This window comes from Megascapheus bottae, chromosome X (genome assembly GCF_031878675.1).
Source record: "Megascapheus bottae isolate mThoBot1 chromosome X, mThoBot2.hap1, whole genome shotgun sequence".
NCBI lineage: Eukaryota > Metazoa > Chordata > Mammalia > Rodentia > Geomyidae > Megascapheus > Megascapheus bottae.
Genome location: NC_143547.1, coordinates 2,247,284 through 2,261,878, shown reverse-complemented (window position 1 = coordinate 2,261,878; position 14,595 = coordinate 2,247,284). Strand labels below are relative to the sequence as shown.

Here is a 14,595-nt window from a genome sequence, read left to right as displayed (position 1 = left end):
TCCATGGCACTTTTACTCACAGAACACTTACAGGGTAAGGCTGAATGACAGTGAGGAGTATCGATTCTTTGCAGCTTCTGCAAGAGAGAAAAACAAACATATTTACAAAATGCACAGAACCTGGACTCAAAGAGTGACAGTTTTCTTTCAAAACGAAATGTATGATGTGTTAGTGATTGTCATTTGGGCTCACAGAACAGAATAAATCAAACAGTTCAGAAAAGGGTTTTCAAGCCACAAAGGAAACCAAAATCAAGTGTTTCCTGAATGCAACAAAATGTCCAATGGAAAGCTTCCTAGATGGTTTTTGTTGAGTAATATTATCTGTATCACTGCGCAACAGGGTCCTGAAATAAAATATGGGAGGGAAGAATGAGTTTAGAAGCAACAACTCAATCTCTGTGTATATATATACATATATGTATATATACATATATATACACATGTATATATACATGTATATATATACATGCCACTCCAGGGGTTGAACTCGGAGCCTTGGCTGTATCCCTGATGTCTTTTACTCAAGTCTAGTGCTCTACCACTTGAGGCACAGCTACACTACTAGCTTTTTGGAGGATAATTGGAGAGTCTCGTGGACTTTTCTGATCAAGTTGATTTCAAATTGTGATACTCAGATCTCAGCCTCATGAATTACTATGGTTACAGAAGTGAGTCATCAGTGCCTGGTGGCCTATTTTTTTTGCTGCTGTAAAAATTGATTCTCCTCTTCTTGATTTTCCTTCAGCCTACTTTTTGTGCTGCTTAGAAAGGACTTTATAGTTATCTGTAAGGGGAAAGAATTTAAAACAATTATATGAATTCATAGAACATCATTGTAGTATTGGGGGCAATATCATGAAAGGAGAATGTCATTGGAGGTTGCTTATGTAAAAACAGCATCTCAAATAAAATCACTTCCCATAAAGCACAGCTTTGTAATTCCAATGGCCAGAACACTGAGCTAAAAAGTATTTCACACAGTCATCAATTGAGAGACATTGCTCACAAAAAGGAGTACATGAGAGCTAAAGCAGAATAATGAAATCGAATGGCTTATTTCATTTCCTCCAAGTAACTCAACCTTTCAAATGACTCTAACCCATGAGGAAAAAAAATATTATCTGTTAAAATGTTTTTCCTTTTTCTTGTCTTTTCAATTATAAAAACCAGTTGTCATTTTAGTGAAGAAGAGCTGGAATTGTCTACTTTAGGTTGTAATGAACTACTTGAAAATTTAAAAAGTAATTACTCAAAAATTAGTAAGATGAAGAGGATCTGTTGTAACTATGCTTCACGAAGGAAACACTATAAATCACATTTCATTCACTAAATGATTTGTGACATATCCCACTCACCCTGGCTGCTAAAACCATGATGTACTGAGAACAAAAATGTACAAGGGCCTTGAGATAGGAATTGAGGTAGGATCCATGGAACCAGGAAAGAAACTGTAACTCCACGTATAATCAATATTGGGGTAGGTAGCCCTGCTGCTCCCACAACCTCTCAGTTGTCCAGCCTGGTAGAAAACCTGATAACTTCAGTAGGCAGAGTAACATTACAATCCAATGAGATCATAATGAATAAGGTAAAAATGTGAGCATTACAGTCATGTCAGTGGACCTATGTGTTCTGTCAACTTGTTCTGTCCAAATTTGTTCTGTGAGTCCTCAGTAGTAGGGAAGGAATTCAAGGTACTTGTCCTTTGGGTATAGCTGATTGAGCTTGAATTTCAGAATGACCAGGTTTCGCTCTCTAGATTCAGAAGAGGCACAGAGAGTAATAGCATATAACGGGTGTACTCCAGAGTTCAGGATGCAGATATTGGGAGTCCCTGAACAATCCTGATTTTCACCATTCCTGAGGGCTGATTGCTCACTGCTCCATTAGCAATAAAATAATTGATGTAAAATTTCTCACCATGATCTCTATCATCATCCTGGGAAAGAGATTTTACTTCTGTTTTCTCTCATCTCTAAGTACTTAATCATCACCTGCCAGACAAGAAGAATTAAATTCTGTAGTGCTACAGATCCCTCAGGATTCCTAACCCAATCCTAGGAAGGAAAATATATCAAAGCCATATGTGTTCATGTTATGGGATGCCAAGATGGATTTAGACAGTTTCAGCTGGTGTCCCATGCCAATAGATGTCAATCATCTCCACACGCTAAAGAAGAGCACTGTAGGACCTTCACAGGTGCTGGAAAATAGTTTAGAATATTAACCCATTACCTCCCATGAGGTCTCACTCAGGACTTAATTAAAGATAGAAAAGGGAAATAGGGACAGGATGACAGAATTAGCACATGCCCAAAGAGCAGAGGCTACATTAGTGAAAAGACTACCTTGTACTGAGGCAGATCCAAAATATGTAACTCCTGAGACAAGGTTTGTGAGATGCAATAACAATGTTGGCCTGGGAGGCCGGGAGTTGGCCTAGTGGTAGAGTGCCTGCCTAGCATGCACGAAGACCCAGGTTCGATTCCTCAGTACCACATACATAGCAAAAAGCTGGAAGTGGTGCTGAGGCTCAAGTGGTAGAGCTGTAGCCTTGAGAAAGTCCAAGGACAGTGCTCAGGCCCTGAGCTCAAGCCCAGGACTGGCAAAAAAAATGTTGTCCTGGGATCAATTTATGAAGGTCTCCTAATGAGCCATGCTTCTTCTAGGAGTGAGAGGACCTCTGTAGAATAATTTAGAAACTTAAATGCATTGGGTCCAGTCAGCCCTTGGGTTCTTCCTAACGGAAGGATCTTGTAACTGGAACTTTGGACTAGAAATGGTCCCAGGGAGCTGTTTTAAATGAACAATGGGGGAAAACAGTGATTACACCCTCTGAGATAAGCTTACTAAATTTAGTTTCAACTTCTCTTTACTTAGATGGTCTAGAGATCAAACAATCATTGAATAAACGAGATAAAACCTCAAGAAGAGACATAAAATTCAAATGCAAGACATAAATACCAGAGCAAATCATGAGGTAGAATGGGCAAGAAAATAGATGGTCCATAAGGCTGTTGAGGCAAGTGCTAATTTCCCCTCAAACAATGATCAGTGGCATCATATTGATTTGTTCACGTTTGGAATGCACAGCTGATCTTCACAGATCTAGTGCAATAGCTCTATGGAGCAAATGAGTCTGTGGAGGATGCTTGCTCTTTATTTTATGATGCCAACAGGCATGGGTAGGGTATTGCCTACCAATTGCTGCTTAACAAATTAAGACAAAGTTAGGGACTAAACATGAATTTGCTGTCACATGTTTCTGAAGGTCAGAAGTCTAAATTAGGTTCTGCTGAAATTGTGATTCTATTAGAAGGATATTCATTCTGGAACTTTTCTTTTTTGGCTCCTAGTATATGGCTGTACTAAAAACTTTTCAAATTTCTCTTTGACTCTCTTATCTTCTTCTTGCCCTGCTATGACATGGGGTTAGCCTAGATTCTGAAGACAACCTCTTCTACCATTAATTTAATCACCCCGAAATGTCAGCAAAAGTTTTGTTTTTAGTTTAGTTGACATAATCAAAGTCACAGTCTTTTTTTTGTAATTAATAGAAGGGTTACATTATATTCACCAGATAGAAGGTGCATTACTTCACAAACATTGATACCCTTTCTCATGACATGGTCCCCATTTCCCTCCTCCATCCCCCTGCTCATCTTGATTTCCCCCTTTCCCTATCCAATTTCAAATAACCAATTAAGCACATATAAAATATATCAGATAACAAGGTGAAATATTTTAACAATATGAGATAACCAAGGAACAGCAAAAGAGATGAGAGATGACATAGTATATTAAGAACAACATTATATGGCTTTTGTTTCTCTATCCTGGAGGTCCTTTCATTTAGCGTCATAATATATGGCCTTACGTATCTAGGTTTTGTTCTATTGTATATCTCTGCTAGGAGAGCCTAAGGTTTCTACTGATTATATCAAAGTCACAATCTTTATATGCAACACCATCAATGAAGTAGCAACTTATAATTGCTACAATATACTATTGCTTAGTAGTAAGTCACAGGCCCCATCTATCCTAAATGAGAGATAGCAATAAACAATGGTACAAATACAAAGAAGCAGGAATATTTAAGATCTCTCATATTTTGCCCACTACACCAATAAACAGGGTGCTTGTAACAAAGAAATCTATATGTGGTAAGTAAAATATAGTTTTTACATTTGACTTCATCTTATACAGAATTTTTTTCTTACCAGTAACTTCAAGTAATTGTTCAGTATGCCTCATTAATTTGAAATGAGAAGCGCTTTTCACATATGTCTATTCTATTTAAAGTTTTTGAGTCTGTAGCAATGTTGCCAAAATTTCTTAAAATATAATATACATTGATTTTAATTTTAAAATATAAAGAATGAAAGTATCAAAATTGAAATATGATGTTCTGAAGTGATATTTATCATTAAAATGGGGATGTGCTTTTCTTATGCATTCTCTAAACTATAATCATTTAATGGAAGGATCAGACAAGATGTAACTCCATAATGTACTAGATCCCTTAAACTTTCAAATCCTAATATGGTAGGAGGAAAAATAATAGATATAAATCACTTCAAAATAGTCTTAAGAGAAAGAAGAGAATCAGGAAAGGAAGATACCACATTCAAGCAGCAGATAACCTCTTTTTAGGAAGGCCTAAAATAGCTAGAGGCTTTAAAAATCCAGTTACAAGCAAATTTAGACAAGTATTTCATAATAAATTCCACATACATTCCATGAATAATTTTAAAGTTCAGTTACATTATTTTTTTAAATAGCTGAGTTTGTTAAAAACATCAATTTACAACCAGAGATATGCCCCAGTGGCAGAGCACTTGCCTCGCTTGGCAAATTCCTGGGTTTCATCTCTATCCCTGCAAAAAATAAATAAATAAAAACCTTCTTTTTATTTATTGACTTCAGTATTGATATCCTGAGGAAAATACAATCTAACCTACTCTAGAAAATTCCTGTCAAAACCGCCTTCAAGTGGAGAACTGGGGACTCAGAGTTGTAAAAATAATAGCTGCTCAGGAGGCTGAGATCTGAGGATCATGATTCAAAGCCAACTTGGGCAGGAAAGTCCTTGAGACTCTTATCTTCAAGTGGACTCTAATAAATAATCCAGAAATGGAGCTCTTTCTCAAGTGGTAGAATAGTAGTTTTCAGCACAAAACTCAAGGGATTGTGACCATGCCCTGAGTTCAAGTCCCAGGATCAACACACACACACACACACACACACACACACACACACACACACACACACACACACACACAGAGCCTCCAGTTCTTTCATGATGGAGAATTCATTCAAACATGTATGTTTGGGATACATATCATGAGTGGCTACAGACTCCCTGATTCCAGTAGATGTTATTTGGATGATGTAAGTAAACTATGTGAAAGAGACTCTCTTATTTTAATAAGGTAAAATTTTATGTACTAATGCCCCGTATTTTTCCAGGGCTGGAGCTGGGGATCAAACACAGAGACTTGTCCTTATTAGGCTGAGCCCCAAACCCCTTCTAACAATGAGGCTAAAATTGATGTTCTCTGTTTCTCACAGTAGTATAGTTTTGTGCCCTTTATTAAACTGCTTTCTCCATTTTACATTTAAACCAGTCTAATGCTGCATTATAACATCACATTAGCATGTGTTATTTGTATTAACCTCCTAAAACAACCAACTAAATCCTTTAATAGAAATAAAGAGAAATTTATCAGTACTAACGGACATTGAGATTTCCTGAGTAGGGAAATGAGACTATATATAAAGCAACACAAATGAAGCAAAGCACAATTGAAAATAACACAACTCTAGGAATATAAGCCTTACTTTAACAATGATATCCAAAGTAGTTCACAATAGAATTTAAAATCTAAAACGGAAATGATCATCTTGTAAAGGGTGAAAGATTAAGTTTTAAATGACAAAGAGTTAATATAAGCATCTCAATAAACAGATACATTAAATTGTAAAATGGAATTCTAAAGTGAGTCATGAGATTGCTGTGTAGTATTTTTATTTAGAAAGAAAGATGGTAAATCACAGTGCAAGGACAGTTGAACTGCCACTTCTAGGTAAGTATGTACACACATAGAATTCTTCTGGCATGTCAGAGTTCTTCAAAGAGGTTAGAACAATATTTCTTTCTTCAAGCTAATGCATTGCAGCCCTTAACCTCTATGCTTTTGGGCAGTTCTGCTTATGAAACTAAACAGCCTTTAAAATAAGTTAAAACATCATTTAAAATTTTAAACAAGCTCAAATTAATTAACAATATTTCTCTGATGACTCTTCAGAAGGACCTTCCCTTACCCCTTGGGAATTTTGTAATGAAGTCACTTTACATTTTCTTTTCGTACTGGAACTTAAAGATATGAAATGGATATCAACATTTTTCTGACCTGATAACCAGCCATATCATAGTGTCAGCCTAGTGGAACTTGGGCAAAGCTGGAGGAAGTGTGGGTTGGCTCTTTAGTTTCAGCAAAGTCACCACAGGACTCCAGTTGAAATGAGGCTAAATCTTTCATCTAGTTGAACTTTGCAACACTTGAATAGAGATTGTAATTATCTACTGATTCAAATCTTAACAGGTACTAAAGCTATTAGTTGGAGAATGGAAATGCCCAGCAAAAGACCAAACATTCAGAAAAGGTCAACATATTATGGCTAAGTGTGATCTGCCTTACACTAGATGAAATATTTACACTCTGCCTGTTGCTAGTCTAACACTTACAAAGAAGAGGAATTGAATTGTTAGTCTCAGCTACGTTTAGGAGATGGCATGAAAGAAAATGGGCAAAATGAAGCAATAGTCATCACAGAAAAGGAGACATAAGGGAAATACAATAGTCTTCTTGTGTAGTAAGTAATATTAGCTTTGTTGCTATCAATTCGGAAATGCCTCTTCCACAATCATTTTTACCCTTTTATGAGTAGTGACATTACCAATCAAAAAGACCATCAGTTTAATAGCTAAAGGAATAAGTAAAGAGAACTTAGGGAAAGATCCTTATTAACCCATATGGGAAAAAGTTTATCTTGAGAAAGTAGATGTTTATATTACTCATTTCCATTTGTATTATTCATTCCTTCCTTTCGAGGAGGAACTCAACTCAGAACACCTTCCTGTAGTCTCTATACTTTGAATTTTGATCAGTCCTTTGTACATTTTTGGTCATCAGAGTATTGTATGAGTGACAATGAATGACTTCAAGGCTTTGGTTAGAAGAGTTCTCGAAGCCTTATAGTGTCCTTGAAATGCTAATGTTGAGGGAAGCCAGCTATCATATAAAAATTCCAACAATCCCGAGGACCACATGATATGTGAAGAAGCAGAGTGAAGACAGAGTATCTTGGCCAGCCTTAGCTATGTCAGCTCTGCAAGTTCGAGTAACAAAATATGAATGAAAAAGCTCTCCTGGGTGTCAAGCCTAATCAAGCCTTCTGATTGTTTCAACCATAGATTCTATTTAATGGAAGCCACATGTTGATCCTTATGGGAACCATCTAGATAGGATTGGATCATTTATAGAAACAAGAGAAACAATGGATTGCTTCATCAAGTCATTATGTATATTTGCTGTACAACAGATTACCAGAATATCAACTTCTCATGAAGGATATGAAGATTTTGATCTCTTCCCTTCCCTTCCCTTCCCTTCTCTTTCCTTCCCTTCCTGTTCATTTCTCTTCTTTTCCTCCCCTCCCCCCTTTAAAGAACACTCAGCTCTGTAGAAAATAGTGAATAGCTGACAGTCACTATTTCTCTGTCTCCACAGACAAACTACTGGTAAGTAGCTTAAGGGAGAGAATCAATTAGGCAAGGGCATCAGAAAACAGTATAGGCAGATAGAGACAAGTAGAAATCAATATTAATAAGCCTTAAACTTTTAAAGTAAAAAAGAAAAAAATAGTCAGAGCCTGGAGTAGAAAAGCCTCCCAAGGCAATACTGCATGATAGATTTTTAAAGTGTGTGTGGGGTGTGTGTGTGTGTGTGTGTGTGTGTGTGTGTGTGTGTGTGTTGCTTTTGACTTCTTTTCAAGTTCCCTCCTGGTAAGAGTCACACTGGAGAAGCATCAGGGGACTAGTACAACTACATCAAAAGTAGCAAGCTTGATTTGGGGGGAAAGGCAGAATTGAATGTAGACTCACATCTATACCCCTCTGTTCAGGGCAAGACAAGTATTGTAGGAAACACCTATGAATGCTGCTCTAGTCCAACTACAAGACATGGACTAAGTTAAGAGGGTGGAGAAAATAGCCACAATTAATTTTTCAGTGAAAATCATCATGGGAGTTATTTCACCCCACTACACAAGATAAGAGATTCAAGAAAGAAACACAGAATAAGGGCACACACAGCACAAGTTATTCAAGGGAAAGAATGGGTTTCAGAAGAAGCAGTGTTTTCTCTTTCTATCTCACTTCCCCGCCACTAGCTGAGCTACATCTATTTAAATAACATCATTGAGTACAAACTGAGACTGCAAAGAAAGATCCATTTTGCTGATAAAGTTAGCTAGTAGTCATTCTCACCAGCATACTCCATTCGTTTTCTTCCCCCTTCTTTACTCTTATTTTTTAATATTCTTTTGTAATTCCTAATGTCACACTTCTCCATAACTGAATTATATACCTACACATGGGGTGTATTAGGTGTGTGCATGCGTCACATTCCAATTCTTTTCTCCTATCTTCTTTACTCTGTGTCTATTCTCTTACCCTCAATAGCTAAGTTATACCTCCATTCTTATTCTTCTGGTTCCCTGTGGTACTGTACAAACATGCTAGCCCCTTGCATAAATAACATAATTGGTTGCAGAGATAATTTGTCAATAGTATCTTAGTATTTTAAATAAGTGGTTTGGACTTAGAAATGGTAGCCAAGCTATAGAAAATGCACACACACATAGGAATATTATTTAGCCATGAATGAGAATGAATTTTTTGGAAAATAGATGTCTCTGAAAATTATCATATTAAGAGAAGTAACCAGGCTCAGAAGGACAAAGGTCATGTGTTCACTCAAATGCCTCATATATGATTGTTTGACACAAAATATAAACCTTAACACATAGGGATACCATAATTGTAGTATTAATTATGGAATTTAGGATATTGGGATGAAGGAGGAAAATGTATTCATTACATTACTCATGTAACTGTAACCTCTCTTGTTTAACACCTTTTAAGTTAAATAAAAGAAAAATAAATTTTACATAACACAGAAACTCCAAAAACAATCAGAGGAGAAATGTAGACTCAATCAACAACTTGGCCTAAAACAGCTTCAGTACAAAGAATCACTTGGAAGATTAAATTGGTAATGAATTTTGCAGCATATATTTGAATTTTAAATAGAAGACACATTTTAATGTTATGTTTCAAATGAAATAGCTTGCACATGACCAATGACTTCAATAAAAAGAGATGAAATACTTTGCAATGTCTAATTCATGTTTTACTTGAGGATATTTTATATTTAATTTGTGAGTTTTCTTTGTGAAGAGTATTATATTATTGTAGATAAAATCCATATAACTGACATAGTGGTAACAAAATTAAGATGTTAATAAAACAGTCACTTCAGATACTTAATTTTATTGTGTTTTCTAAAATTCAGCAATAAAATTTTGGGTACAACACTGAACTTAGAAGCCACTAAATTTTATTTATTTATTTATTTATTTATTTATTTATTTATTTTCAGTCATTGGGCTTGAACTTGGGGCCTGGACACTGTCCCTGAGCTCTTCAGCTCAAAGCTACCGCCCTACCTTTGGGCCTGGACATTGTCCCTGAGCTTTTAGCTCAAAGCTACCACCCTATACCTTGAGCCCCATTTCCGGTTTTCTAGTGAGTAATTGGAGATAAGAGTCTCATCGTCTTTAGTTCCTGGGCTGACTATGAACCACAAACCTCAGATCTCAGCCTTTTGAGTAGCTAAGATTACAGGCATGAGCCATCATGCCTGGCAAAACCACTAAGTTTTAATTGCACACATTATATGTTTGGACTTTGGTCTAATTTTTTCACCATTTGTTCATTTCTTTTTGCTGAATAGATGCTGTCTTTGGCTTTTGAACTACTTATTTAACTAATGACAAAAATGGCATTTATATTTGAAATTTCATAAAATGCAGCAGGATCTTTTGAGGTACAAATTCAGTTACATATAGGTGTGACATTAAGTGGCCTAAGTTCTTTAATATAGTTCAATAACTATTGGTTATGAGAATCTACTTGGGCATAGGAATTTGGGATATAAAAATGAGTATCAATGGGGAGTGATTTGTATCCCACAGAGGGAAAATGACAAATTTGTGAAGACACTGATGTCTATCACAAGAATGATTAATGTTAATAGAGAGATGACAGGAATGCTGTTAATCATTCTATAACTCATAGGATGAATCCCCCAAATAACTAATTTTATCTAGCATATAACGTTAATATGTACAGAACAGAAACCCTGAACAAAATCAATGAATAAAAGAGACATTATGCTGGGAAAAGGAGTGTACTCCTGTAAACCTGGACTTGGGAGAGGGGGTCAAGATGATCCCAAAGTAAGGCCAGCCTTCATTAAATAGTGAGGTCCATACTAGCCTGAACTACAAAGTCAGACCATGTCTCAAACCAAACCAAACCAATCAAGCAACAAAATCAATAGCAATGAAATACTAAATAATATTGTGGGAGTGTGGTAAAATATGAAATGAAGTATTATTTGGAGAGGCTATGTCAACCTACGTAAATAATGCTTCATGGTTTCCTAGTTTCTCCAGAGCTTTCAGCATAAAGGAGTGTTGGATTTTATCAAATGCACTTTCTGTGTCAATTGAGATGACCATGAGGTTCTTGTCCTGGCTCTTGTTGATGTGTTGAATTACATGAATTGACTTCTGTAACTTGAATCCACTTTTGCATCCCTGTGATGAATACTGTTTGACTATGTTGTTTGATATGTTTTGATGAGTTGTTGAAGTTGATTAGCCAGGATATGTTGAGTAGTTTTTTGTTGTTGTTTGTTTTTGTTTTTGTTTTTTTTATTTTTTTGTGTTTTTTTTGCCAGTCCTGGGCTTGAGCTCAGGGCCTGAGCACTGTCTTGGGCTTTCTCAAGGCTCTACCACTTGAACCACAGCACCACTCCCAGCTTTTTTCTATGTATGTGGTACCAAGGAATCGAATCCAGTCTTTGTGCATGCTATGCAAGCACTCAACTACTAGGCCAGACTCCTGGCCTGTTGAGTAGTTTTGCATCAATGTTCATCAAAGAAATGGGTCTAAAGTTCTCTTTCTTTCATGAGTCCCTGTCTGGTTTTGGGATGAGGACTATGCTGGCTTCATAGAATGAGTTTGGTAGCAAACTTTCAGTTTCAATTTCATTGGAGAGTTTGAGGAGAATGAATTGTAGTTAGACATAGTTATAGCCAAAGTACAGAGGATGAGAATTAAGTGATATGGAGTAGAGGGTAAAGTTACACCTTCTGAGTAGGATACTTTTGAAAGAAATGTGTGACAAGAGAAAATTCTTAAAGCAGTCCCTTACACCCCAGAGGTCAGAGGCCCTGTAACATGTAGAAGTAGGTCAAACAGCAAGATAGTCCTACTAGGCTGAAATCATATACACACAAGAGAATATCTCACAAGTGATAGGGTGTCACATCCATGGTTTGGTTATATTTTAAATAAAACCTATGGTTACCATACTGTGGTTCACTTCCCCTTGCATTGTTACTCATTTACTCTGAAGGAAACCAAATACTGTGCTTTGAGCATAGTGGTTGATCACTTATGTATCAATTGTGTGAATCCATCACAATTGATTGATTCCAACATTGATGGACATTGGAATTGTTTCTGACTCTGGGTTGCAAAATCGTGATGCTAGCATATATATTCTTATTTATGTCTTTTTGTGATTATACTTATCCATTGGTGTTTTAATAGGAGTAAGCATCATAAAGTTTTACCATATGAATATGTTCAGTTATGATACTATAATATTTGGCTCTACTTTTCCCTGCACAAAACTGTGATGTGTTTCTCTAATTTTATCAACTATAGTAACCTTCCTTTACTCTTTTATTCTGCTCGGTGTCTTGCTGAGTCCCTGTGAGTCTTTGGCTTCTAGAACCAGTTGTAATACATCACTACATTTATCTTTGAGTTCATGTGGAGATAAGTGCTATCATAACTGAAAGACATGATATTGAACAAAATGATCAAGTTACGTTTCTCATGAAGAGGTTGAGGAATGTCTTAAAGTTATGTAAAAAGTAATTAAAGCTCAGTGAGGGTGATGAAAAGATGTATGTTTCATTCAACTCATGTAAGGTAAGTGGTACAGACTGTTAGATAATTACTGAAAAGGCTCAACGTCCTGGTGTGTAGATGGGTAATAGTCTATGCTCATCATGCCGAGTTGGGAAAAAAGAATAATTCACATTACTGCATTCGTTATTGGCTGCTTTAACATAATTCTAGTATGAAAGCTTTGTTTCTGTCATCTTTTTGTATCTCTATATCTTTGAGGATATCTTATTTGGTGAGTTAAATGTCTAAATTTCAAACACTACTGTAATTCAGACCATCCAAAGAAGTCACTAGACCTATGACTCTTTCAATTTCAAGAATAAAATAAAAGTTCTGTGTGTCAGTTGTAGTTGCCACATTTTAAATGCTCTTTCTTCACATAATGGTTTCTTGAACAGTAGCGCCACCATAGATTCTCTTCTAGAGGTATTTCCAACCCCCAAGGCCAAATAAGATTATCTCTCAAACTGTTAGGATGTGGATGCCAGTGATTTGTGCCTAATACTAGCTACCAACAAAGCTGAGATTTGAGGATCATGGTTCAAAGCCACCCTATGCAGGAATATCTGTGAGAATCTTATCTTTAATTAACCATTAAAATCAGGAAGTGGAGATGTAGCTCAAGTGGTAGAGTGCTAGCCTTGACTAAAAAAGCACAGGGACAGCATCCATGCCCTGTGTTCAAGTCCCAAAGAGACACACACATGCACGCAAGTGTACACGCACACACACACACACACACACACACACACACACACACCCCACAGATATTAGTATGATCTTTCTTCTAAAGAAGCGCACTTTTGCCACTAACAATCAGTTGTAGGAATGCACACAAAGATATAAATGGAGTTCAAGAATAAGAAATGACCCAAGAAATTCCTAACAGAATTTCCTTCTATTGGAGATGTAGATTTTTAATACTATACTCATAAAATAGAATTATTTCTAAATTTATCAAGTATTACTGTTTCAAATATTTTTTTCCTGTGACTGCGTGGATATAAAACTGAAAAAAATTGCAACAACAGTTACAACCACATTATCATAATAGAATTACTGGTTAATATGTTCACTTCATCAAGCAATAGCACTAATTCAAGTCTCCTGATTACTCAGTAAAGATCATTTTAGCTTCACTTAGAATGAGAAAGCTTTATGTTCAGACACACGAATTCAATGATCTCGGTTTGTAGTTCAGTGTCAGGAATAATGAGTACACAGATCTGTACTTTTCTGACTCCAAATCTATGTTCTTAATCATTGTGTAGAATTTGGAAGTGGATCTAGAAGCACAGAACTTTCTGAGTTCTGTTGAGATTTTTGATAGCCCTGGCAATGCTCCCAAAGTAATGATCAGAGCATTCCTAATACCTATAAGAATGCTTGTGTAGCAACTACAAGGCCCCGGGTTAAATCTCTAGTACGACACAGACACAGACACACAGACACAGACACACAGACACAGACAGACAGACAGACAGACAGACAGACAGACACACACACACACATACATACACACACACACACATACACACACACACAAAGACACAGAAGCTGGAAAAAATTAGGCAGCTGGGGCCAAGGGAGTGAATGATTGTTGGAACAATTAGAGAGCATTGGTAAGTGGCTCATATCATTTGAAGGTCATTCCCAAGGGAATCCTCATTATCATGGGGATTTGGGATGACTAGAGGAATTCAGCAAGCGGGAAACATTTTGAGATGTTAAAACTTGTAAGACCAATTCAAATTTGGAGGCTGAATGACTAGAAGAGACTAGAAAGACACAGGTAGTTTCATCTGCCAAGCTGAAGCAATTAGAAGGAATAGCTCATATCCCAAGTCCTTTAAGAAAAAACCCCACCACATTCTTATGCAATTCAAAGCAATTTGCCTTGACAGTTGCTTTTCATTTTCCTTACAGTTTGGAAGATATTTACGTCTGATTCTTTTTTTCTTTCAGCCTTCACTATACCTTCTGTTCAATAATCCCGCAGGCTCTCAAAATCCAGGGATTTAGTTACATATATTTTAAAATGATATTGTTAAATAGAGGGCCACAGGCTGTAATGGTACAATCACAAATGAGAGGTAGTGATATATATATATGTATATATACATATGTATGTGTATATTAAGGGCTAAAATTGTTCAAGAAATGGAAATGGAGATGATGATTATTATGATGAGTAATAATAATAATAATAATAATAAGTAGTAGTAGTAGTGCTTTCTGTCTCCTTTCTCTCTATTCAA

The 14,595-nt window shown here is 36.4% G+C and overlaps 1 protein-coding gene across 1 annotated transcript in view; it reads right to left on the bottom strand.

Moving 5' to 3' along the window:
- The window catches only part of Frmpd4 (FERM and PDZ domain containing 4), a 342,429-nt gene that overhangs the window by 47,504 nt on the left and 280,330 nt on the right, over window positions 1-14,595 (bottom strand). The window contains exon 5 of the mRNA XM_090325736.1: window positions 32-77. Coding sequence (XP_090181862.1) covers window positions 32-77 — 46 coding nt within the window. The remainder of the gene's footprint in view (window positions 1-31; window positions 78-14,595) is intronic.